This window comes from Mytilus edulis, chromosome 2 (genome assembly GCF_963676685.1).
Source record: "Mytilus edulis chromosome 2, xbMytEdul2.2, whole genome shotgun sequence".
Lineage (NCBI taxonomy): Eukaryota > Metazoa > Mollusca > Bivalvia > Mytilida > Mytilidae > Mytilus > Mytilus edulis.
The window spans coordinates 60,211,966-60,239,707 of record NC_092345.1 but is presented as its reverse complement, the minus strand read 5'-3'; the positions used below and the strand labels follow the sequence as shown (position 1 = coordinate 60,239,707).

The 27,742-nt window shown below is 32.7% G+C and overlaps 1 protein-coding gene across 1 annotated transcript in view; it reads right to left on the bottom strand.

The window, feature by feature from the left end:
* The window catches only part of LOC139512564 (uncharacterized), a 53,234-nt gene that overhangs the window by 20,564 nt on the left and 4,928 nt on the right, over positions 1 to 27,742 (bottom strand). The window contains exons 3-8 of the mRNA XM_071300279.1: positions 21,826 to 21,909; positions 16,956 to 17,044; positions 14,299 to 14,394; positions 12,783 to 12,884; positions 8,015 to 8,311; positions 6,086 to 6,215 (exon numbers count right to left, since the gene is read on the bottom strand). Of these exons, the coding sequence (XP_071156380.1) occupies positions 6,086 to 6,215; positions 8,015 to 8,311; positions 12,783 to 12,884; positions 14,299 to 14,394; positions 16,956 to 17,044; positions 21,826 to 21,909 (798 nt within the window). The remainder of the gene's footprint in view (positions 1 to 6,085; positions 6,216 to 8,014; positions 8,312 to 12,782; positions 12,885 to 14,298; positions 14,395 to 16,955; positions 17,045 to 21,825; positions 21,910 to 27,742) is intronic.

Below are 27,742 nucleotides of genomic sequence, written 5' to 3'. Positions count from 1 at the left end.
GTGACCTTAAACTTTGACCTCAAGGACGATAAATGTATGTTTAGCAAGAAACACTTGTGCATGCCATGGTGTTTGTGTAGTTATGAGTTGATATTTATTTTCTTTTTTTCTGGTTGTTTGAACTATTCACTAAATAAGTAACGATGCATGGTGTATCCCAACTATGTACTGGCTTCCGAAGCTACACAAAACACCTTACAAATATAAATTTATTTCGTCTTCAAGCCATTGTTCCACTACTAAATTGTCTATTCTTCTTACCAGCACACTTGGTACAATTAAAAACCTGATAATAAATTGTTCAAATAAGGCCTTCGAAAATAGTGGAATTAATTACTTTTGGAGTGTCAAGAACTCGTTGGAAGTACTTGATAAATTGCATGCTTATATTGGTGATTTTAAATCTGTTCAAAGTTTTGATTTTCTACCCTGTATACCACATTGCCTCACATTCACACACCTAATTAAATGGGCATTTAAAAAGTCAGAATGTGAATATATATGTTCAAACTCTTTTAGGTCATTTTTTAGTAGCAATAAACAAAAAAACTATGTCAATTGGACATGCTTTGATACTATATATGCCCTTGCATTTTTACTAGATAACATTTTTGTTCGCTTTGGGGATTCCGTATATCGTCAGATTATCTGAATTCCAATGGGGACTAACTGTGCACCACTTATTGCGGACCTGTTTTTGTATAGCTATGAGTTACAATTTATGACAAAAATAAGCAAAGACCCATCGAAACAACATCTGATAAACAAATTTAATAATACTAGATATTTGGATGATATTTTGGCTCTCAATAATGACGACTTCAGTATGTATATTAAAGAAATTTATCCTGTTGAACTTGCTTGAAATAAAGCTAATACTAACAATGACCACTGCCCTTTCCTCGATCTTGATATCTATATCACTAACGGAAAGCTGAATACTAAAATTTATGATAAAAGAGATGATTTTTCATTTCCTATCGTTAATTATTCATTTTTAGATGGTGACGTTCCCTTGTCACCATCTTACGGTGTTTATATATCTCAACTTGTACGATTCGCTCGCGTATGTAACAATGTTTAAGATTTTAACGAGAGAAATTTATGTATTACTAAAAAATTATTACACCAGGGTTTTCGATTTCACAAACTAGTCAAAACATTTACTTAATTTTATCATCGGTATAAGGACCTCATTCGTAAATATAGCTCAACATGCAGACTTCTTATACGTTCAGGTATTTCACATCAAATTTTTTATGGAAATATTCTTTATAAAGCACAAAGGTGTCAGTATTCACCTCATACACTAACAAAACCTTTGAATAGACTTATTAAGAAGGGATACTGTTGTCAGGTCATTAAAGATTGCATATTTTGGCGTTAATATTGATTCACTTATAGGATCTTTGCATCGGAACAAAACACATTTATTCAAAAACCAGTTGTTGGCATGACACGGGTTATGTTCTTCTCATATATGTTATGATGGTATGATACTAAACCCCTAACGGGAAGGATTGTGCCTGATGTTCATATGATGAAATCATAATCTTTCAGTCAGTTTAATTGAAGTCTGGAGCTGGCATGTCAGTTAACTGCTAGTAGTCTGTTGTTATTTATGTATTATTGTCATTTTGTTTAATTTTTTTGGTTACATCTTCTGACATCAGACTCGGACTTCTCTTGAACTGAATTTTAATGTGCGTATTGTTATGCGTTTACTTTTCTACATTGGCTAGAGGTATAGGGGAGGGTTGAGATCTCACAAACATGTTTAACCCCGCCGCATTTTTGCGCCTGTCCCAAGTCAGGAGCCTCTGGCCTTTGTTAGTCTTGTATTATTATAATTTTAGTTTCTTGTGTACAATTTGGAAACTAGTATGGCGTTCATTATCACTGAACAAGTATATATTTGTTTAGGGGCCAGTTGAAGGACGCCTCCCGTTGCGGGAATTTCTCGCTACATTGAAGACCTGTTAGTGACCTTCTGTTGTTGTTTTTTTTCTATGGTCGGGTTGTTGTCTCTTTGGCACATTCCCCATTTCCATTCTCAATTTTATGATGGACTACAAAGTGTTTACGACCAACCGATTGGAAGTGAACATGTATAAAGCCTATATCATCTATCATATGTCATTAAGACATTTTTTTAATTCGTGTTTGTCCCGTTAAAGCTTACTTTACGGTGATGAACCTATGAATTTTTCTTTTCTAGATTGTGTCTTAGATGAAGAGATGTCTCGTTTTTCATTCCTACCTTATCTGCGTATTTGTACATTCAAAACACGTGACACGCCGTGAAATTGAGTCACAAATAGAATATATAATAATGGGCATACCCTGTTCAACTGCTTTTGCATCAAACACAAAAAAGTCGCAGACACTATATTAGTTGAGTTTTCCCACTTATGTTAGATTTACGTGTTTATAAGTAGTAGTTAATTCGTAGAAGACCACAATCCAATGTAATTCATTGAGTCGATTCGTACAATGTAGGTTTTTCAAAGCCATGTCTGATTTCATTATGGGAAATAACTATGAAAATATATTTTAAAAAATAGAGTACCGGACCTGTTAGAAACCCATGAAGAACTTCGTTTGAGTTCACTCTTTTCTCCATATTCATACAGTTGTACATTTTAAAAACTAAAGGGATACAAATAATTACCTAAAGCATTGTAATATCCCCTGACGAACACCATTTTAAAAGACCACTTTCGAGTTTCTTTACCGAAAAAAAATCTTCAATTATGAGCGCTTATATGACTTCATTAACCAGATACAGTGGATCGCCTGTATCCTTGCACTATTAACGTTCATCAAGCGTCTTAAAGTTAGTTATCGTCATTGTGTAGGATAAACTAGAAATAATATTTGTTCTGTAGGTACTAATACCAATTCCCTTATGACAGTAGTGATGATTGTCAACAATGAGAACTCAATTTGCCGAATAATTCGTTCAATATAGCATCATAGTTTTCCAACCGTTCGCTCAACATTTTTAGCAAGAAACACTTGTGCATGCCATGGTGTTTGTGTAGTTATAAGTTGATATTTATTTTCTTTTTTTCTGGTTGTTTGAACTATTCACTAAATAAGTAACGATGCATGATGGACTACAAAGTGTTTACGACCAACCGATTGGAAGTGAACATGTATAAAGCCTATATCATCTATCATATGTCATAAAGACATTTGTTTAATTCGTGTTTGTCCCGTTTAAGCTTACTTTACGGTGATGAACCTATGAATTTTTCTTTTCTAGATTGTGTGTTAGATGAAGGGATGTCTCGTTTTTCATTCCTACCTTATCTGCGTATTTGTACATTCAAAACACGTGACACGCCGTGAAATTGAGTCACAGGTAGAATATATAATAACGGGCATAACCTGTTCAACTGCTTTTGCAAGGCAAAACAAAAAGTCGAATCGTGCCTAGCAAGCAAAATATTTTTAAACTCAGCATGCAAATAGTAGATTATGCTATAGTTTTACATCAAACACATTCGCTGAACGAAACATGTATTATAAGAGTCGCAGACACTATATTAGTTGAGTTTTCCCACTTATGTTAGATTTACGTGTTTATAAGTAGTAGTTAATTCGTAGAAACCTACAATCCAATGTAATTCACTGAGTCGATTCGTGGATCGCCTGTATACTTGCACTATTAACGTTCATCACGTGTCTTAAAGTTAGTGATCGTCATTGTGTAGGATAAACTAGAAATAATATTTGTTCTGTAGGTACTAATCCCAATTCCCTTATGACAGTAGTGATGATTGTCAACAATGAGAACTCAATTTGCCGAATAATTCGTTCAATATAGCATCATAGTTTTCCAACCGTTCGCTCAACATTTTTAGCAAGAAACACTTGTGCATGCCATGGTGTTTGTGTAGTTATGAGTTGATATTTATTTTCTTTTTTTCTGGTTGTTTGAACTATTCACTAAATAAGTAACGATGCATGATGGACTACAAAGTGTTTACGACCAACCGATTGGAAGTGAACATGTATAAAGCCTATATCATCTATCATATGTCATAAAGACATTTGTTTAATTCGTGTTTGTCCCGTTTAAGCTTACTTTACGGTGATGAACCTATGAATTTTTCTTTTCTAGATTGTGTGTTAGATGAAGGGATGTCTCGTTTTTCATTCCTACCTTATCTGCGTATTTGTACATTCAAAACACGTGACACGCCGTGAAATTGAGTCACAGGTAGAATATATAATAACGGGCATAACCTGTTCAACTGCTTTTGCAAGGCAAAACAAAAAGTCGAATCGTGCCTAGCAAGCAAAATATTTTTAAACTCAGCATGCAAATAGTAGATTATGCTATAGTTTTACATCAAACACATTCGCTGAACGAAACATGTATTATAAGAGTCGCAGACACTATATTAGTTGAGTTTTCCCACTTATGTTAGATTTACGTGTTTATAAGTAGTAGTTAATTCGTAGAAACCTACAATCCAATGTAATTCACTGAGTCGATTCGTGGATCGCCTGTATACTTGCACTATTAACGTTCATCACGTGTCTTAAAGTTAGTGATCGTCATTGTGTAGGATAAACTAGACATAATATTTGTTCTGTAGGTACTAATCACAATTCCCTTATGACAGTAGTGATGATTGTCAACAATGAGAACTCAATTTGCTGAATAATTCGTTCACTATAGCATCATTGTTTTCCAACCGTTCGCTCAACATTGGAACGGAAGTGACGACGCCTTTAAACGCCAATGTTTCTGACGGAAATGCATCGAACTCGAAAGTTGTCTATTATTTGAACTATTATCTTTTTCCCTAAAATCAATCATTACACTTTATAATAACAAGTCAACTCTAGAAAGTCTTCTGGCCAAAATATAAACAAGAACTTCTCTCTGTGATATGTATACGCTGCCTCATTTTAACGTTGAGTCGTTTGTGTTTTCTCTTATTTTTGAGAAATTGAGATAAGACGTGGCACGGTACTTGTCTATCCCAAATTCATGTATTTGGTTTTCATGTTATATTTGTTATTCTCGTGGTGTTTTGTCTGATGCTTGATCCGTTTCTGTGTGTGTTACGTTTCGGTGTTATGTCGTTGTTCTCCTCTTATATTTAATGCGTTTCCCTCGGTTTTAGTTTGTTACCCCGATTTTGTTTTTTGTCCATGGATTTATGAGTTTTAAACAGCGGTATACTACTGTTGCCTTTATTTATTCATTCCTGTATGACCATAGTTTCTGGTAAGTTGAAGGATGCAATATAACTCAAATTACAGCACAAAAAATTACGTATGTAGTTTAAGGGTATTTCTTTGGGTATATTGATTACTAGCTGAACCATGAAATCCTTATTATACGTACCTTCATTTGGGTTGAGTCATTATAGTTATTTAGAGAAGAAAACTGATCAAAATTAAAGAAAGTGCAAAGATTTGACCCGACTTAGTTAATTTTTACACCTTCTGTAGTACTTGCTTCCTAAATACACACAAATATAAATATAATGATAATAATACACTTATAACATATATAATACAGATATGAGAGGCAGTGTTTGTATATCTATTACATAATGATGCTATATAGATTTACACATGTAAACAATCTAAATATGAATATCAACAGAGGTAATTGGTTAAAATTAAATTGACATATTTAACTCACCTTCTACCTGAGAATATACTTTTCACTGGTTCCTTCCTCGATTATTACATCCATACAACTAGATGTCACTAGCTTATTTATTAATAATTTCAAGGTTCAGCTAGCAAGCAAGCTAACAACGACACTACCTTTGCTTACACACTATTGTAAATGTGCTGTAAATTTTATCTACTTCCCGATTGGTTTCTTTTTTTGATAACAACTACAAATCTTGGTTAAAGCGGTCCCAAAACAAAGACTTGTTTGACGATTTAGTACTTTGGAGGATACTGATAGTCCTCAGGCAGAGATTTTGCCTTATCGATTATCAAAGATGTGTGCTATAATTTCCGTCTGCGCGGCAGGTATTTCAAATTGTATGTGAATGTAAAGTAGAGTAGCACGATAGAGGTTTGTTATAATTAAGTGACCCACCTGTCTCCAGAGTCAAACTGAATTATGTATAAATCATTTTTGTAGCACTTGAAACGTTTGTCACTGGTGGGTTGATAAGTTGAGACGCCTGGACACGAACGAGTCCTTTCTTTTGCTGTATACATACCATCTACAAAATAAAAGTACAATAAGAAATTTTGATTTATACATACAAAGCGTATCAACATAGTCACAATTCGAAGTAACAAAAAGGCTCAACAGAAATATTCAAATTAACCAACCCTCGATTATCAAAATCGGACAAAGACTTCTAAAACTGAATAAAGACTGCATTTCTTAGTGTAAAGGTGATGCAAATTCAAGGTGAAATTTTCACCAATTCAATTCTACCTGAGAAGATAATCATGTCATTATTTTAAGTCATTAAACGCTTCTTAAACCATACGTTACTCTGGAATTGACAGAATCATGGAAACGCATAAAAGTGTTTTACTTTTAAACTCTCTTTTCGTTTAAGGCTTATCCTATCTCCTGTGTTTTCATGTTGATTTTAATTTGAATCCCCAAAACACCGAGACCCGGAAGTTAGATGGGCAGGAGACTCATGAAAGAGAATGGGTTAACCAGACAACCCAAATAATGAGTAGGTACAGCCCGAGGCCAACAATGGGTCTTTAGCATAGCTAGAATATCACGCACCTGAAGGCTCTAGCAGGCCCATCAACATAAAATGTGTTCTATCTAGTAAAAATGAACTTCACACTGTGCAAGCATCACCCTACATACGAATTCAGACTCATATATCATTATAGTGATCGTAACGTAAGCATAGATTTCTGTTCAGCTTGAAAACAGATGCGTTGTCCAATCTGCCAATTTGTGATGCAGAACACAAATCTTTGTATGGTTGATTTTAGTCGTCTTTCCTAGGTTATGTGATAAAATACGGCAAAAATCTTTTATTAGTAAAAAACATGAAAGTAGCAAAAGAATCCTGTTTACATAATGTGTCCAGATAGATATGTTACTCATTGGCATACTACATTGTATTATACATATCATTTTAGAAAACGATTCTAGATAAAACTGGATAAAACAAAAGTATTCGTGTAAAAGTAAATTTTAGTGAATTCACTATTTCCTTTGCACTGCTGCAAACAATGTTAAGATGTTGAAAAATACTGCAACTGGAGAATTTTAAAGTGTCGTATGGCTAGCAGTAACGATTTCTTTAAACATTTTAAATCCTAAAAATATAAACGGTATCCAGTTATCTGTGTTTAGGTAGACTAATTTGATATGTTGTTCTGAATATTCTTGTTGATAAGACCAATTAAATCGAATGTCATTCTTGACCAAAACAAATAATTTGTTTTAAACAAAAATATTATTGCTTTTCGTTCTATAGTATATTTGTTTGGTTAAGAGTTACCATTTATTCATTTTTTGTGTATAATACAAATTTCTCAAAATCCCTCAAAACTGAAATACGGAATCCACTCCAATTAATTGAAATTCAAACTACAGGTTGAGATATTTTCCTAATATCTTTACATCCCTTGAAATTCAAACAACAGGTTGAGATATTTCCGTAATACCTTTACCTCCAGAAGTTTCAAGTAAAACAGAAAGCTATGAATTAATTTTTCAGTTAAGAATAAGGTAACAAATAAGCTGGTGTGAAATAATGCATGGAGGAATTTACCCTAACTCTTTCTAATAACTATGAAATGTATATTAAAACTGAATCAATAAACAACTTTAATGACAGCAGATGTAAGTTTATTTTATTTTTTATTGTAAGTGCGAGACAAATTATCTTAAAGAGCTATTATATTTTTCTTGTTGATCATTTTAGTTAAAAATTTATCTTGCATACAGACATAAAAAAAAACAATTGATAGTTTCAATTAAAAAAAGAAACATTGATTTTATTAAAAAAAAGATTTTATTAAAAAATGATTTTACTTGTTCCAAGTTTTTCGTGTATAATCTTAACACTTGCAGCTACAATACCCAGTTTGCTTTCTATTATATATGAAGGTTCGGGTGGATTGTCAGGAAATACAGTTTTAGTATCAACGACGGCTTCAAGGTCAAATTCTAATTGGTTGAATTTATTTTGATTCGTCCACACAATATCACCAGCAGTTCTATTTGTCGCATCAGCCATGTAATTGTATGCATCTTTGTCTTTAGTAAAACTGTGGTAAGTGAAAGTTGAATTAACCCTCTCAATTAGTGGTTTAAATTTGTGACTCCTTACTGAAAAAAAGCATAATATGCTGAAACGGAGTGTGGAAATTTGTATTGATAATTTTACCACATACATGTATTTTGAATACACGGAATGTAAAATGATTCAATTTAGTTTGATAATTAATTAATCTGATACTTAAAGTTATGTGCAACTAACAAGATTGTTTTTTTGTTTTTTGCATTAATACCACTGACAGATAGTTCAAGCATATTACAAATATGAAGACGAATAAACTAAATATAAGAAAGTCTGGCAACATAAAGAGATGAAAATCGGAAAGCATATATTTTTCAAAGCATTTTTTCCTAGTAATCATTCGAGATTCAAGACGATTTATAAGAGGTGTTGTTATTTACAGAGTTATAAAATGTTGAGTATTGTAGTGTGCCTTTACCTTTGTTTTTCCATTTTAAAGGTAATGTTTATATATTACTACCATTTTATCGAACTGCTAAAGACTCTTAAAACACGTTTTGTGTAATAATATACATGTCAACGTCTGATATAATTGCTAAGTCTTATAATGTATTTTGAAACTGGAAGCTATCTTAAAAAAGTGAACAATTCGGTTGTTATTAGTTCCATTACACCTCCAACAATATCTGATTTCATAAATGACTGTGACAATCTTTGTATTGTGTTTCAACCGTAGTGTTTTATAAAGTGTTTTTATTTTTTTCATATAAAAAAGAAGTAATGGTATGCTTGCCGGTAAGACAACTATACACAAGAGACTACATGACACAGAAATTAATAACTAATGGTCATCGTACGGCTTCAACAATGAGCTAAGCGTATACCACATAATGAGCTATAAAATTCCATGCATTGAATACGATATCTCTACCACGACTTTTCGTCAAATCAGCAGTCTTTTTATTGTCTTTGTTGGTAACATAGACTATATCACAAAATAGACATGAAAAAGACTTTGCTGATTGGACGACAATGCATGTGAATGCGGATTAGTAGCAAAATGATATACAAACCTAGCGAAAATTATTTCTCAAGCCAGCCGGTTGAAAAATTATTACACGTATAGCGATAACGACTATCTTTAATAATTATTTTCAAGAGTTTCTTTGTTTGGTTCTTTAGTATGTGACCTTAATAATGGACACGCTTATTATACCATGACGTAACTGTTTTTGAATAATGAGACTACAACAACGGGTATTATTTTTTACTACTGGATTTAGACTTGAGGGTGAACATTGCAGATCGCAATTTGGAATTTATATATTTTTTAAAACAAATTCACTGGGGTAAAGCTGATGACCGTAACTGCATTCACGGTCATCCCAAGATGTCGGATGAAAAATTAGGTCAGTTTCTCTATTGTCTGTTAAAGTGTTTCTATATCATTTTCTTTACAAACCATACATTTCATCGATGTAAATTTATATAAGATTCACACGGAAATCACTAATTACTACCGAGAAATGTGCATGAAACAGGAATTTCGATTTGAAAAAATCGCTCATATGACCGTAAATCACAATCGAGATGACCCTAACAGAATCAGCGATTCATAAGAAGGGTGACCGTAATTGGTTTAAAGATGACCGTTATTTGTAAATGATGACCGTAACTTTTAAAGGCTGACCGTCATTTCTAAGAAATATCCGTATTTATATAACTACCTTTTTGTATACAATGAAGTTAATCGTGTTGGTATAAACGTATTAATATGAGAGTATTACCCTATAAGTTGAAGAAACTAAGACGTGCTTCAAATGCATAGTTCACCATATGTATCTTTTTTACAGTAGAGGGTTGAATTTTTAAAATGAATTTGCAACAAGACATGCACATGAACAAGTGGGAAAACCATGCAACAAAAGCGCGATAAAATGACACCTTACAAGTATAATGAACAAAACTGTGGTGCACAGCCTCCAACTACAAGACAAATGATTTTTTTTTTTTATTTCTGGGATTCCTTTTAATGACGTATAATAAATACACATTTTTAAAAATGCCAATGCATGTACACCCATTGATATTATATCATCTTCCATTTTGTCGAGCAAATAAAATAACAGAAAATATTTTGAAAATATCATACGAATAAACTAGTGATAATGAGCTCCAGCAAAGTAGATCCATAAAATAGTCTTGTATGACTAGCGTATCACAAGGGGGAACGTTGTCAATTTGTATATATACAGAAATGTTATTCATACAGTCAGGATTCTACTTCGTCAAAATTATCTCCCCCTTACACCAGGCAGTTCATTTTCACAATCGTAGAAATGGAAGCCATTGTAGGGATGACGCGCTGCCAATTTTGCTCCTGAAAACCGATCAATTTATCAACATAGCACCATTACGATCCTTATATGTCAGTTGTATTTTAAAAGACAAATGTATCTACTAGCTAATGAGCATCAGTTAATGATCTTGTCTGCATTGATTCAACTTAAAACTATTGTCTAATCGGATGTCAGGTGGAATTTTCGAACATTCTTAAACATTTAAAAAAAATCTGATTAAATATTTCGTGGAAGGGCAGACTAAAAATTTTCAGTGGTTGAAGATTATAAACCCTATCACACACATAAAAAAATGTTTTTCAAAGATATGCATTTTCATCATCCAAATTAAAAGACTGTCGTCAAGTACTTTTAGAAAAAAATATCTATTCGAACACACCTACTCTGTTTTTGTGATTCATTAGTCTCGATGCACCAGAGTTATCGTTCTTACAGCCAACAATATGCGTATGGAGCGTCTGGATGATCGAGACTAGTGATTCATTAGATAGGTATTTCACTTGACCCATATATTTCATCTTTTCGTACTGTCATTTTTTTACCTTTGATATATAAAAAATATAGAATCTGAAGCGAGATGCTATATCAAATAATCTTGCTTTGTACGTTTTAAAGACAAAATATACACCTCAAACACGCCCTAAGATAAAAAGGTGCAATCGATTTTTTCTTTTCGATACAATCGTTACCTATTTTTTGGGATTTGTTCTTGATTCATTTAATGGAAGGGTAGACACGAAAATTTCTGAACTAATAGATGAATAGATTGATATGTTCTCCGTCTGTGGTAAAAAAAAAGGAGGTTATGCATTTACTACATTCAACTTATAGTACCCATGTCGTCGACATGATATCTTATTGTTCTGCATTACTATGTATTTGATGCAAATGGTGTTTTTAAAATTAAACACTTCGTAATTGAGAAGAAAATTGTCGTTTTAATTCTTTCTAATAACTTTTAAAAATTTTGTTACTTAGTAAACATTACAGTAAACATTTATCGCCTTCTCTAACAAAGAGCTACGATTCTTTTGTTCTATTTCAACTGGATTTCCGCCTGCATATATCAAGACAAATCAAGATTTTAATTTGCTTCCTCTGGAACCATACACATTCATATGTATTATTAATGTTTTTTATGCTCCATTTATGAACATTATGTTTTTTTCTGGTCTGTGTGTGCGTTCGTGCGTTCGTCTGTTCGTTTGTCCGTTTGTCCAGCTTCAGGTTAAATCAACTTGAAACTTAGTACACATTTTCCCTATGGTATGATCTTTTTAATTCTACTGCCAAATTACAGTTTTATCCCATTTTCACGGTCCACTAAACATAGAAAAATGATAGTGTAGATGAGGTATCCGTGTACTAGGGACACATTCATGTTTCTTCAAATTTTCGTCGTATCGCTGTCAATTTGTATTAAAATTTTAACGTCGTTATCAATAAATATTTCATTGTTTACGAGAAATATGCAATTTACTATCATTGTCATGAATCCAAAATACGGCCAATAGTTTAAAAAAGGAAATTTATGAAACATATTTATATCCGCTAACCGAGCCCCTATTGAGATCGACAAACTCAACAAAAAGCTTTGAATACAAGTACGGATATTTCTTAGAATTGACGGTCGTCCTTTATAAATTACAGTCAGCCTTTACAAATTACGGTCATCCTTCACAAGTTACGGTCATCTTTTTACCAATCACGGTCATCCTTGTTATATGTTACGGTCATCTTGAAAATATTTTGATTATGATTTACGGTCATCTTAATGATTTTTTCAAATCGAATTTCCCATTTCATGCACATTTCTCGGTAGTAATTTGTAATTTCCGAGTGATTCTTTTATTAATTTACGTCGTTTCAACGTATGATTTGTAAAGAAAATGATATAGAAACACTTTAACAGACAATACAGAAACTGACCTAATTTTTCATCCGACATCTTGGGATGTCCGTAAATGCAGTTACGGTCATCAGCTTAACCCCAGTGAAATTTATGGAATTTTATTAAACATGGAGTCCTTGTCAATTATAGATCATCGTCACTGTGTTTCTTTTTGTTTAAATAAACTAATCATAGATATTAGAATTATAATAAATAAACAGAGATATTTGGTGTATGTCATTTTGATAACATAAACAGATATAAAAAAACCCATCTTGATTCATTTTCACCTATGTCAAACCAACTTACGTTTCAAACAACTTGCGCCAGTGAATCCATTAGTGCAACTACACCCACTACCACCATAACACCTTCCTGGATAACAAGGTTTTGTGTGAGAGCAATCAGCTACTGTAACGATAAGTATCTATATCAGAATGTAATTTTTCGCATATGGTATTAATCCATACTAATATTATACTGGGCTACATTTAAAAATATGTATATATGTGTCAGATGTTTTCAGTTTTCCTGCCTAACTGATGAAAGAACATACATTTTCACGCCCGTAAACATGTTTAAACTCAACTCATTTACTATATATTTGTCAAGGTCACGAGCCTGTACTTGAGTGGATGCAGGTTATTTAGATTACGTTAACCATTTTAATCGTTCATTACTGTTAGGCTTTGATGGAACCGGTATACACAAAAAAAATCAAAATTATGTATTAGTAATGCAATTCTGTCAAATCAAAGCACTCTTGTATGGCAAGTGTATTTGCAACTTTTGTAGAAAAGTCTAGTGACATTTACTTTATTTAGTATGTACTCACAAACACAGCTACCAGTACAAAAATACCTTCATATGACGAAGACATAATATTTCAATCATTTATATAGAGGTCTGGACTGGCATGTCAAAAACTGCTAGTAATTCTTTATTAATCTATGTATCAGTGTAATATTGCTTCGTTTCTTTTATTACTTATTCTGACATCGAACTCGGACTTCTATTTAACTGAGTTTGACTGTGCGTATTGCTGCGTGTTTCTTTATTCTATATTGGCTATAGGTATAGGGGACAGTTGAGATCACACAAAATATGTTTAACCCCGGCGTACGTTAGCGTTAGTCCCAAATCAGGAGCCTCTGGCCTATTCAAATCTTGAATATGTTTTTAATTCTAGTTCAGTTATATGTTTTGGAGTTTAGTGTGACGTCTGTTTTCATTGAACTAGTATTCCTTTCTATTTAAGGCCCAGCTGATGCCAACCTCTGGACGTGGGATTTCTTGTTGCGTTGAAGACCCATTGGTAGCCTTCTGCTGTTGTTTTATCCTTGACATATTCCCCATGCCATTCTCAATTTTATACTGTATATCTACCAAGAACTAAATATACATCACCGTTACAGTATTTGTTAGAATTTCAAATTAGATTTTGTAGTCTGTGCATAGATTGTGAACTAGTGATTACTATCGGATAACGCATAATATATATTTACACCATATTCTAACTGAAGGAAAGTTATTCTGATATTGTATGCCTACCACAAAAAATCAATACTTTTACAGTACTGTAGAAACCAGAACTGTTAAAGTACTAAAAAAACAGAACTGATTTAACCAAAAGTAGAATTTGACAATTTATCATGTAGCCGTTCAGTAATGAATTACAAGCGGGTAGAAATGTACAAGAAATGTTTGATACAATGTATAAACCGTTCACGGATAGCAAACAGAAAAATAAGAGTATATAGATTGGACGCAAAAATGGCCTGTTAAACTATCAAAGCATGATTAAGCAAACCAAGGTAGTACTTACAGCCTGTACATATATCTCCCGTATAACCACTAGGACAAGAACATTTGAACGGACTGGTGCATCTACCGCCGTTCTGACAAGAAGGGCTACAAACAGCTGAAACATAGAGAAATGTTAAATAATTAACAAATATTTCACACTTAAAATGATATTATTGTTTCCTACCTTTCTCAAGTAAATCTTGATAAAATCTAACTTTACCTGACATAACACATGTATCAAATAATATCAAGCACATGTTTATATGAACATCTAGACAGTATATATGCAGCAAGTTGTATCTTGTAAGATAGAGAAAAAAGAATGTCATGTAGCAATATATGTTTTCATAAAGAAATTCACAGTGCTAAAAAAAAATGTTCAATATTGGTTGGTTGGTGGATGGAAATCCAGTATGTTCGTCATTGTCCTGGCCCAAGTTGATGGCGTTACATCTTACAAAGACCCATACATAAGTTACCCCTTCAGTGTGACAGCAAAAACTTGATTCAGATTTTTAACTTTATTGATATTAAGCCATTTTTTCCATTCACAGATAAGGCGTGATTGTCAGTTTGCAAACATCTCCTCTCAAACCGGTGCTATTGACCGTCTCAAACATACAATGAAGTTAAAGGTTTTTATTGCTCCGTATTTGCATTATTGTTCTGTAAGATAATGAACATCAATAAAAATAAAAAATTGTACTTTATGCAATATATGTTGAGCATTCTTTTTTCAATATTATAAGAATTTTGATTTTAATAAAGGATGATATGGATAATAGTATAGTCACTTAAGGGCATAAGATACAGTTACAGGGGAAATAATGACGTTGCTAACGTAAATTGTTATTTTCGCGACGTCAAACTACGACTAATCGTGAAAAGGTACAGTTTTCAACTAATGTCTATCATTTAACTTGAAAACGAGTTCATGGTCCCCTCTTTTATAAAATGCCATTTGGTTTGAATACGCGAGAAGATTATGTGCGAATAGTGCATTTTTTTTTAATTGGATAAATATAAAGCAAAAATTTGTGTTTTTTTACATTCATGAACATTTTATTTGTTGAATTTCAGTTATTTCTGAATATAAAAAGGTATAATTTTTTTAGGAAACTTAAATTAAAAGTTATTTAACAAAAAAACATTTGTGTATCTTTTAGAACAAAAAAGTTATGTCTTTCTTTCGAAAAGGAAAATACGGACACAAATCCGAATTTTGAGCAAATATGCAAAATTTCGACCTCATTTTACCCGAAAAGTAGCACATGAAGGAATTTGTTTTATTACGTATTTGATTTAATCAGGTAAAAAATAGTCTATATGGAAATTTTTATCAAAATGTAAATACAGGATCAAAACTGTATCGTATGCTTTTAAGGTCATGCGCTACTGTTTAGATCCTAAGATTATTTTACTTTGTGGATACAAACGATGTGGAATGATGCTACTCTACTTGCCAATTTTAATGTGTTACAGAAGTATACTGTCATGTGATAGAATACCATAGTAAGTGCAGAAGAAATGTATACGGTTTCTTTGACATTTTATACTTGGGACAGACATTCCTAACCTTTTTTGTTTGAAAAGATAAACACTAGCGATAAAAAAAAACATTTGAAATATCGTTTTTACATAATTAAGTATGTTACAATTTCACAAAGTTGTATATTGTTCGTGATTTCAAAAATAAAACGTCCGTTTTTTATGTTTGTTTATATAAATTGAAGTATTTTCATTGGTGACTGTTCAGACGCGGAGCAGGAGCTTAAACCGGGGGAGAGCCGGTTGGGTGGGGGTGGGTGGTTTGAGAAGAAATAATTGGCACACATTTTGTTCCTCCGGCATATGGTTACTCGAAATAAGCTTTTTAGATTATTTTGATTATTTAATTACAGATAAATAGTTATCAAAGGTACCAGGATTATAATTTAGTACGCCAGACAAGCGTTTCGTCTACATCAGACTCATCAGTGACGCTCATATCAAAATATTTATAAAGTCAAACAAAAACAAAGTTGAAGAGCATTGAGGATCCAAAATTCCAAAAAGTGGTGCCAAATACGGCTAAGGTAATCTATGCCTGGGATAAGAAAATCCTTAGTTTTTCGTAAAATTCAAAGTTTTGTAAACAGGAAATTTATAAAAATGACCACATTATTTATATTCATGTCAACACCGAAATATTGACTACTGAGCTGGTGATACCCTCGGGGACGAAACGTCCACCAGCAGTGCTATAAAGGAAAATATCAAACATCGGATATACAAATTTATCATTAAAAGTCTATTGTTGATTATTTTATTCTGCTGTTATAGCCAGAACATTTATTTTTAAAAGATACATAATCATTTAGGTCAAAATGTCCCTTTGATATCTTTCGTCCCTCTTTTATAAATCACTAACTAAAAAACATTTATGCATTCTATTTTAAAAACAATATAGCATTTTGATTTATTATAATACAATAAATAAATCAGACAAAAACTTTCTTGACAACATTAAATTTGAACAATTTATTTTTTCGATTAACTTGAAAAATCGTTTTTAGAAATAAACAATTTCATCAAAATGTTGTTTACTTGTCTTATTATGAATATGAATTATTCAGCAAGCAATAATTAAATGAGCGAATATTTGAATAAGTTAGAGTAAATGAGTCAATAACTTGCGTGTGTTACAATGATATCCCCTATATCCAGGACAGCAATAACTTTCATATGTATAGTAAACTCTCCAAACACTTCTATACCTACAACACCTTTAATAAAAAAAAAATATTACATGGTAAAAAGTCCTATTCACTATTTCTTATTTTGTCTGTTACAACATTTCCGAAAGGAAGCGAGCTGGAATGGTCTTTTGTTAATATTTTCAATTTAATTCTAGCTTTGACACATAGTGTGGGGCGCTCATATTCGCCGGGGACATAACTTCGCCGTTTTATGATTTTGAGGTTAAAAAAAACTTCAAAGGATGGGTGAAATGGAAGAAATATGACGGTGAATAATATTATTAGAACAAATAGGATTATGTTTTAAATTTAGACAAAACTTCTGCAATTACCGCAAAGGACCAAAAAATAGAACGATTTTGAGCTAATTATCTGAATGAAAAATATGATTTCAAAGAAGTATTTCTAAGTAGTTTTTTGACTGATTGCCCGATATTTCAGTTCTTTACACCTTAGAAATATCTGCTATTTATCTATACTGAAATTGATTTGATAGGTATTGTCTAAAGCTGCAGTTATTTTGTATTAAGTAGAGGTGTAAAAACGGCGAATATGTGTCCCCCTTTGACAAAACATCAGTAAATTTCAAAAATCTTTTAATTTAACTTTTCAGATGATTTTTTCCCCAAGAAACACATTTTCAAGCTGAGAATATATTGTTTTTGATGTTATCTACATATAGAAATAAATATATGTATACTTCAAAAACAAAAAGACCTGAACATAAACTGCAGAAAACAATGAACGTTATGGCGAAAATGACCACACTACTCTACTTATTTTTTTGTTTAGTACAAAATTTGAGACACACTGTTACTTTTGTGGCGTTTATTCATTATAGTGACAGACACCCAACTTGTTATAATTGTATTAAGCTGTTTTTGTGTCCTGTCCTAAATTAATTTTAGTTACTCTTTGTTATTCATGTCGAAATGTACCATTTCATTATTTATTTATGTGTTTCTCTGTATTGGGTGTTTTTACATTTATTTGTACGGTATTCCAGCCATGTAGCGTTGTTATTTCAAATGTATATTTAACATTGATATAAAGCCCGGAGGTTTTGAATAGCCACAAAACTAGGTTTCTATCATTCATTTCGGTAGTCCGGTACCACGCACGAATATGGCAGTTTTTAACTTAGATTTAGTTTATATGTATGTTAACAAGACCCATTAGTGGTCTTCGGTTGTTATCTGATCGATGGTCGAGTTGTTGTCTTTTTGACACATTCCCCATTTCCATTCTCAATTTTATTCATTATCGTTTGTTTTTATGTTGCACTTGTTCTGTTGTTTCGTTGTTTTTCTCTTATTGTTGATGTGTTTCCCTTTGTTTTAGTTTGTGACCCTGATTTGTTTCTCTCGATCAACTTATGACTTATGAACAGCGGTAAACTGTTGTTGCTTTTATTTTAATAGCCATATTTAATTCGTTTAGTTTGTATTATAGTTACTGACATTTTCGGGGTGACGAAAAAAAAAGAAAAAGTAAAAAATCAAATGTACATGGGCAAAGCAAATAGAAGAAAAGACAGCCCCGAAGTACTTTTCGCTTAAACTAAAGGTTAAACAACATGAAATACATTAAGTACCGTGTTTGGGCTAAGGTGCCCAAATATAGGCAACAGGAGTATACCGCTTTTCGAAAGTCATAAATCGAGTAAGAGAAAACAAATCTGGGTTACAAACTTAGACTGAGGGGAAAACATCAAAAATAAGAAGAAAAGAACGATAAAGGGAGAAACACTAAAAAAAACATCCAAATCAAACCCAAAAGGATAACCAGTTCCTTTTCAAACAATGACATTCATTGTGTTTATTCTGGTATGGCAGATACCATTTGTGTTTCTGTGTAAGTTGCATATATTGATATAAAAAATCGGGAGAAAATGATATGTTAGAGCTTTTTAAAATGGAACGTGTGCGTGACTTTTGACACAGATAGTCAATAACGGCCCATAGAACAATGATGATGTCACTAATACTTTATGTTTTTATGTTGTGATTGTTACACTATTTTTTTTCGAGTAAGGGTGAAGATTGGTAACTATTGAAACGTTAAAACCCGCCTCATTTGTTTGCACCCATCCTAAGTCAGGAACCTGATGTTCAGTGGTTCTCGTTTGTTGATATGTATTTCTCGTTTTTTATATAGATTAGACCGTTGCTTTTCCAGTTTGACTGGTCATTTTTTGGGCTCTTTACTGCTTGCGATTCAGTGTTGGGCAAGGCTCCCTGTTGAAGACCGTACTTTGACATATAACTGTTTACTATTGCAAATTAGAAATTGGATAAAGAGTTGTTACACTGGCACTCATACCACATTTTCTTATATCTATTTAAAAAAGAAATTACTTCAACTTTTCGATTTGTAACGTTTGCTTCGATAGCTTTTTGGAAGCAAAAAACCCATTTCATTGAAATATTAGTTTTGTTTTTAAGCTCTGAAAATCGTATCAACTGGGATATACTACTTTACATTCCATATGCAGGCACTGCTGAAATGTTTCTATAGACAAACGAAAAGCTACTCATATACTCCGAATCGAGTATACTAAGTTAAATATTGTTTATAATAAAGTTTTGTTCCCAATTAACCCTCATTATGATGATTATATAGTCAATGGTTGATATATTAATATGAAATAAGAAAAGTTGGCATAATTCAAAATGAGATATCTCTCCACCATATACAAAATGAAATAGAAATTGACAGCTATATGTAATAGTACGGTCTTCAACAACAACAACAACAAAATAACACATCTCACAGTCATATATATAAAAAAAAACAATATGACACATTTAAAACAATTCTTACGATGAATTTAATGGTATGATTTGTACAAAATGGTGATCGAAGCTATATATGGTTAACAACAACACACGATAACCATTGCATTAAAGACTACTGACTTATGACAGGCACATTCAGATTGTGGCGGAGTAAACTAGTTTGAAGGCGCAAACCCTCCCCTAACCTTGGACAGTGGTGTAACAGTACAACTTAATAACAAACTTTAACCTTCCAAAATCCAAAACGTAATTACAGAGTATAAAGGATAGATTATGTTGAAGTGTAATGTATAGGAATGAAAAGTCAAAACTGGCAACATAATCAAAAGAACCACTTAAAAGCACCTAATCTACCTAAATACTGAAAGCTTTTTCACAATCCAAAAGTAGTAAATTTCATTTTTTTCATATGTTTTAATAAACTTAATGATAAGTTCTTTGATTGAAATTAAAGACACTTTACTAGATTGTTTTATGTTTAGGTGACCAATGCATAATAGGAACCTTTATATGCATAATATGAACTTTCATAACTTCAGAAGATGTCTTAAGCTGTGATTTGTTTTAACTAAGTTTGTTTACTACATGACTCTCAGTAGAGCAGACGGACTTGAATGTATAAGAATTTAAAATTTTATTGATGAAGAATCCATGGTTTTTTTTACAGCATACCAAAACCACATGAATGGCTGCTTTGTCGGCCGATACAAACGCATGCCGTTTTTCGAACTTGAAGTGTGTTTATTATTCTTGAAATAATAGGTAGACTTGTTTTATGTTTTCTTTCAAAACCAATGACATAGAAACGACAAATATGTCATCAGCCATTAAGGATATTATTTATATATCTATATTTATTCCTATTGGTAAGGTCCTGATCATTGATATATTATAGTTCGTTTGTGTGTGTGTTACATTTTAATGTTGTGTTTCTATTGTGTAGTAGTTCTCCTCTTATATTTGATGTTTCCCTCAGTTTTAGTTTGTAACCCAGATTTGTTTTTTTTTCTCAATTGATTTAGGAATTTCGATCAGCGGTATATTACTGATGCCTTTATTTAAACTTCCCTCACGAAAAGGGAAATAGGCGGTTGGAAGAAGAACATATTTGGTTCCAACAGTAACGTTGATTGTTTGTCAAAAAGCATCTTGATAATGTCAGAACGTTTTAATGTAACAAAAACAAAGTTCGAAAAATTCTTAAAACCTTTTGAGTTAGGATGGATAACCCGTAGAAAAAAATATAAACTCATGTTTGAGGAGGATTTCCACCTCTTAAAAGTTTGTTTTGTATATGTTGGGATAAAGGTGAAGGAAGTTAACAGTTATTTGAAAAAATTATCTGTATCGTTCATTACCATACGCCGATACGTGAATGAAACCTCAAACAATATACGTTCAAAATTAAGGCAATAACCAAGAACAACACATTGTACAGATAACCGGAACTGTGGTCCATTGTCCTTTTTAGACTAAATACTCTTAACGAAAAAACAAACGACAAATATCATCCACCCCTAATTTCTTGAAGAACTGTAATTTTCCTTCGAAATGAACAAGAATGATCTTGAGGCCGGTTTACCAAAACACATTTCCATTTAATTTTTACATTTAAAGTAATATGTCTATATAGATAAATTGTTTGATAAAATGTTGATTACAACATATACAAAAAAAATTATCATCTACAAATCAAATCAAATAATTTAAAAACACCTTTTGATTTGTCATGGTAGACAGTCTATGCAATCGATAGTCAATACAATTTTCTCACTAAAAGCTTCTCATTTCAAATCAAACCAACTCAACGTTTCAAACTAAAATAATAATTTGCTGAAACTGATATTAACCCTTGTCTACACCTTTAAACAAACATGTCGACGACAATTATCTGTATTCATCTTCTAGTACACGTATAGTCAAAAAGAAAGCTTAAAATTCGTTTTGAATAATTACATTAATTAGTAAGGTAAGTGTTTTTGGTATTTGATAATAACTTATTGACCATACCCACGCACAGTCCACCACCACCAAAACCTGCAAGTGCACACGCTCTCTGTATACCATACGGCTTTTTGTCTGCTACAGGTACCACTGAAATAAGAGTAATAAAATGATTAAGTATACGAATAAGTATGATTTTCTCATTCAGACTAAAAACTTTTCTCATTTAAAATAGATAACAAGGATATTTTTTATTCTTATCCAAATTTATGAATTTTTTTTAATAAGACGCAGATCTTTTAGTTTCTTAATAAATTCAGAATGAAAATGGGGAATTTGTCAAAGAGACAACAACCCGACAAAAGAGCAGACAACAGCCGAAAGCCAACAATAGGTTTTCAATGCAGCGAGAAAATCCCGCTCCCGGAAGCGTGCATCAGTTGCCTAACAAAATATATGCTAGTTCGATCAAAATCCAATTAATTTAATGAGGTATTCTACTATGGACCTCTACGATAAATTCTTGCCTGGTAATTGTTAACAAGTTTACCTTAGTTTGAAAACGACACTACGATCATCATTTTGGAACGTTAATTATGTTTGTGTCTCAATTCACAAACGACATGTTTTGGTACTATCATTATAATTTTAGATAACAAATTATTGAATCGTCTTATCTGTTAAATAATCAATCATGATTTGTTCTTGATCGTGTTATATTTTAGGTTAAGTGTGGATTCGAATGACAGGTGACGCATGCATTACATTATACACTATTCCGGTGGCGTTGTTAATTTCACTTCTTTTGGAGTTAATGAGATTCCATCAGTCTTTTGCGTTTATTATCTTGGTTGATCTTATTAATCAATTAATGAGATTGAAACTCTTGTCTTAATTTATACCGTTAAAAGTATTCAGTGGCAAATATTTTACTTTCAAACGTTTACATTTCAAATATATACTGGGACTCAAATTTTCTTTCTAATAAAATTAAAATAGTAAGCTGCACATGCTGGCGAGCTTTTCCTATGAACCAAGTGTTTGTTTTTATCTTATAAATACTTTATATTTGTTTGAGGTAACGAATTAGAATATAACCTTATTTTTGTTCAGAGCTAATAAAAAAGACAAAATAATCAAGGTTTGACGTTACCAATGACTATGATTGCTGGTTATTTATTTACCTCTAATCCCGTTACAAATTTGATTGATTAACGTGGTGATCCCGGTGGAACCGTAGGGGTTACCTAGATTTTTGATGATTTCACTATGTCAGATCTTCTATAAGTGGTGACGTCTTCTATGAATGTTATTGTATTTCATTGTTTGTTTATTTACAACACGATTGGGGAAAGTTCCGTGTGTGATAAATTCTTTATAAGTATTTTGTGTATGTTTTTGTTTGTTTTATGCATGATGACAATCGGAAGAGTTAGACTATTTCATACATTGGTTGACACTTTGTTTTTAGTATTGTGCTGTTATAACGTTCCTGAATAATGAAATGAATGTTGATAAAAAAAAATAAAAAAGCGCTTCGGACGCATAAAATTCGTTATGAATTGCATTCATATTACTGTCATTTGCAATATCATTAAAAGTGTTATTTTTCGACCAATGAGTTTTGAATGTCCCCTGGTATCTTATTACTTCCGCCTCACTTAAATGTCAAAAGTTTGTGGTTTTTTTTTTATTTGGTATTTGTTTTCCTTTTTGATGATGATTGTTTTTCTTCAGAATAAGGATGGCCTATCGTCAGTCTATTAACTTTCAATAAGAGAAAACAGATGTCATATGAATTTGAAAGCTTATTATAATAGTGGAGTGACCAAGCCAATATTTTTTCAACTTAAATCCACCATCCTACCTGCAGGCTTTATTATGACTTTTTGGAAACAGATAGTTTTATTCTCTAATTTGAGCCTAGTCGTAAAATTGAAATATGGTGCATTTTTCTTTTTAAATAAGGTCAAAGGTTAGTGATTGAGTTTTTCACTATTGTCAATTTATTTCACAAGAGGTTATAAAAAGTCTCCAAATAATATCTGACTTGTTACTACACCAGAATTTCATAATGAAATAAACTGCGACAGTTCACTTGATTTTAAAAATGTACCAGGTACCAGGATTATAAGTTAGTACACCAGATGCGTATTTCGTCTACATAAGACTCATCAGTGACGCTCACATTAAAATATTTATAAAGCTAAACAAATACAAAGTTGAAGGGCATTGAGGATCCAAAATTCCCCCAAAAATGTTCTTAATACGGCTAAGGTAATCAATGCCTGGGATAAGAAAATCCTTAGTTTTTTCGAAACATTAAAAGTTTTGTAAATAGGAAATTCATAAAAATGACCACATTATTGATATTCATGTCAACACCGAAGTGTTTGCTACTGGGCTGGTGATACCCTCGAGGACGAAATGTCCACCAGCAGTGGCATCGACCCATTTTAAGCAGGCACACCTCTTTCATTTTAAGTTCAAATAAAGTGGCAATCATTGCATGTCAAAGCAACACTTTATGGTGATGTGTACTGAAAAAATCAACATACCTTTAATGACATTTAAGAAAGAACTGGTTCCTGGAACTTCGGATGTACCAAAACAGGTACTTCAGATCTGACAAACAGACAAGATGTACCCTCTTTTTAAAATTTGTGGATTTTTTTTGATATTCAAAATTATAAGTCAATGAGTGTTCTACAATGATAACCAATCCTTCAGCTTTCGTTTGATGCCAAAAATATCTAAATATTCTACACATTTTCAAAGTTACACTCATGCGTCGGAACTATTTTGTGTTAAATATGTACTACTTTCCGGTATGTGCTTTCTGGCCGGGCCCGAATTAGTATTGTTACACCATCAAAGTTACCAGGATTAAAATTTAGCACACAAGACGCGCGTTTCGTCTACATAAGACTCATCAGTGACGCTCATATCAAAATATTTATAAAGCCAAACAAATACAAAGTTGAAGAGCATTGAGGATCTAAAATTCCAAAAAAATGTGCTAAATACGTCTAGGGTAATCTATGTCTGAGATAAGAAAATTCTTAGTTTTTCAAAAATTTCAAAGTTTTGTAAACAGGAAATTTATAAAAATGACCACATTATTGATATTCATGTCAACAACGGAGATTTTATAACTTGACTGGTGATACCCTCGCGGACGAAACGTCCACCAGCAGTGGCATCGACCAAGTCGTGTAAATAGTTATCAAAGGACCAGGACTATAATAAAGTACGCCAGATGATCGTTTCGTCTACATAAAACTCATCAGTTACGCTCATATCAAAATATTTATAAAGCTAAACAAATACAAAGTTTAAGAGCATTGAGGATCCAAAATTCCCAAAAAATGTGCCAAATACGGCTAAGGTAATCAATGCCTGGGATAAGAAAATCCTTAGTTTTTCGAAACATTAAAAGTTTTGTAAACAGGAAATTCATAAAAGTGACTACATTATTGATATTCATGTCAACACCGAAGTATTTACTACTGGGCTGGTGATGCCCTCGGGGACGAAACGTCCACCAGCAGTGGCATCGACCAAGTTGTGTAAATAGTTATCAAAGATACCAGGATTATAATTAAGTACGCCAGACGCGCGTTTCGTCTACATAAGACTCATCAGTGACGCTCATATCAAAATATTTATAAAGCTAAACAAATACAAAGTTGCAGAGCATTGACGATTCAAAATTCCAAAACAATTGTTCCAATACGGCTAATGTAATATTTCCTGGGATAAGAAAATCCTTAGTTTTTTTCGAAACATTAAAAGTTTGGTAAACAGGAAATTCATAAAAATCACCACATTATTGATATTCATGTCAACACCAAAGTGTTGACTACTAGGCTGGTGATACCCTCGGGGACGAAACGTACACCAGCAGTGGCTTCGACCCAGTGGTGTAAATAGTTATCAAAGGTACCAGGATTATAATTTAGTACGCCAGACGCGCGTTTCTTCTACATAAGACTCATCAGTGACACTCATATCAAAATATTTATAAAGCTTAACAAATACAAAGTTGAAGAGCATTGAGGATCCAAAATTCCAAAAAAATTGTGCCAAATACGGCTAAGGTAATATATGCCTGGGATAAGAAAATCCTTAGTTTTTTTCGAAACATTAAAAGTTTTGCAAACAGGAAATTCATACAAATGACCACATTATTGATATTCATGTCAACACCGACGTTTTTACTACTGGGCTGGTGATACCCTCGGGAACGAAACGTCCACCAGCAGTGGCATCGACCCAGTGGTGTAAATAGTTATGAAAGGTTTCAGGATTGTAATTTAGTACGCCAGACGCGCGTTTCGTCTACATAAGACTCATCACTGACGCTCATATCAAAATATTTATAAAGCCAAACAAATACATCGCATGTACTTCTGAATTTTACGGCCTTTATAAAAGGAATCGAAGTCAATAGGCTACTTGCCAATTCCAGTAATTGACACTGTAATTAGAGATCCCTTTTTTAGTTGTCTCTCTTATAAGGGACATTAGTTTTTATTTACAATGGAGAGACATCAGAAAGAGTAAATTTATCTGTGCGTAATTTGAGTTATCTTTAAAGTTTTTAAATCTTATGATTAAATCAACTTGTTGTTCAGCTAAATAGTTTTGACATCAGAAACTATTTTAATGCAAAACTTTGTTAAACAGACGATACATTACTTTCACTTCATCATGCTTTGCATTGGCAAATGCCAATTTTGTCCGGTATGGTACCAGTAAACGATTGACACAGGGAATTTATTTGTTTAAAAGTGTGTATTAACAGAATCAAATTGGTAATTCACAAATGGACTATTTGGTTTTTGCTTTGGTGTATATTTATTGCCAGTCACAAACATTTCACAAGGCAATTAAATCAAATGAGTTTAATGATGAACTAAAGTTTCAGCGTATATTCGAGCTCTATGAACTTTTTAGGTTTTATGTGCCTTTGCCTTACAAAAACACACCTGTACCCCTTAGAAAGAGTAGTTGTGTGGGATATTTTAACAAACAAAGGCATGACAACTTTCGAAACCCTGACATCAGTCATCGTTTTATTCGTTGTCTTCTTCCAATATCACTCGGTGAGTTTAATAAATTCTACAACCATGAGACCCTACACATGAACAAATAATGTTATACGCAGATATCTGTTGGTTTCATACACAGTTGTAATAGCAAGCTGTTTTCTCTCGCCCGTATACGTACAATCAAGGTCTTGAAGGAAATCTACTAACATAGGTCCCCAGAGCAAACCGTTTTTACCCTCTAACCAACCAGAGTCTTTGGTATGTATGATCACTGGTTTAGCAATATGAGAGTTCATCAAAACTTCCGTTTGAAGCATTGCACGTGGGATGTGTTGTAAAAACCTGTTTTCACATGGGCCAATTTTCACAAGACTGGCATCCTTTGTGGCGGCAAACTCCACCCTTAGCTTGTTTAGATCATATTGAAGATACTTGAACTTTCCCTTCGGATCATACAATGAGGCGATAAATGCACTTCCAATGTTAACGGCGATTCCTGATCTCTCGTTTGAAAACTCATCGGAAGAGGGTATCACCAACCCAGTATTCAACACTTCGGTGTTGACATTTATCAATTATATAGTCATTTGTATAATTTACCGTTTGCAAAAGTATTAATTATTCGAAACAACTAATGATTTTCTTATCCCAGGCGTAGACTGGCCGTATTTGGCACAACTTTTTGGAGTGTTTGTCCTCAATGCTCTTCAACTTTACACTTGTTTGGCTTTCTAACTTTTTTAATCTGAGCGTCAATACTGAGTCTTATGTAGACGAAACGCGCGTCTAGAGTATCAAATTATAAGCCTGGAATCTGGTGAATTATATCAGAGATACAACATATCCACATGTTACCATCATCATGGAACAGAGCAGAAGGTATTGGACCAGTTAGATATGTCAATGTAATCGAATCTTTTGTCTCGAAA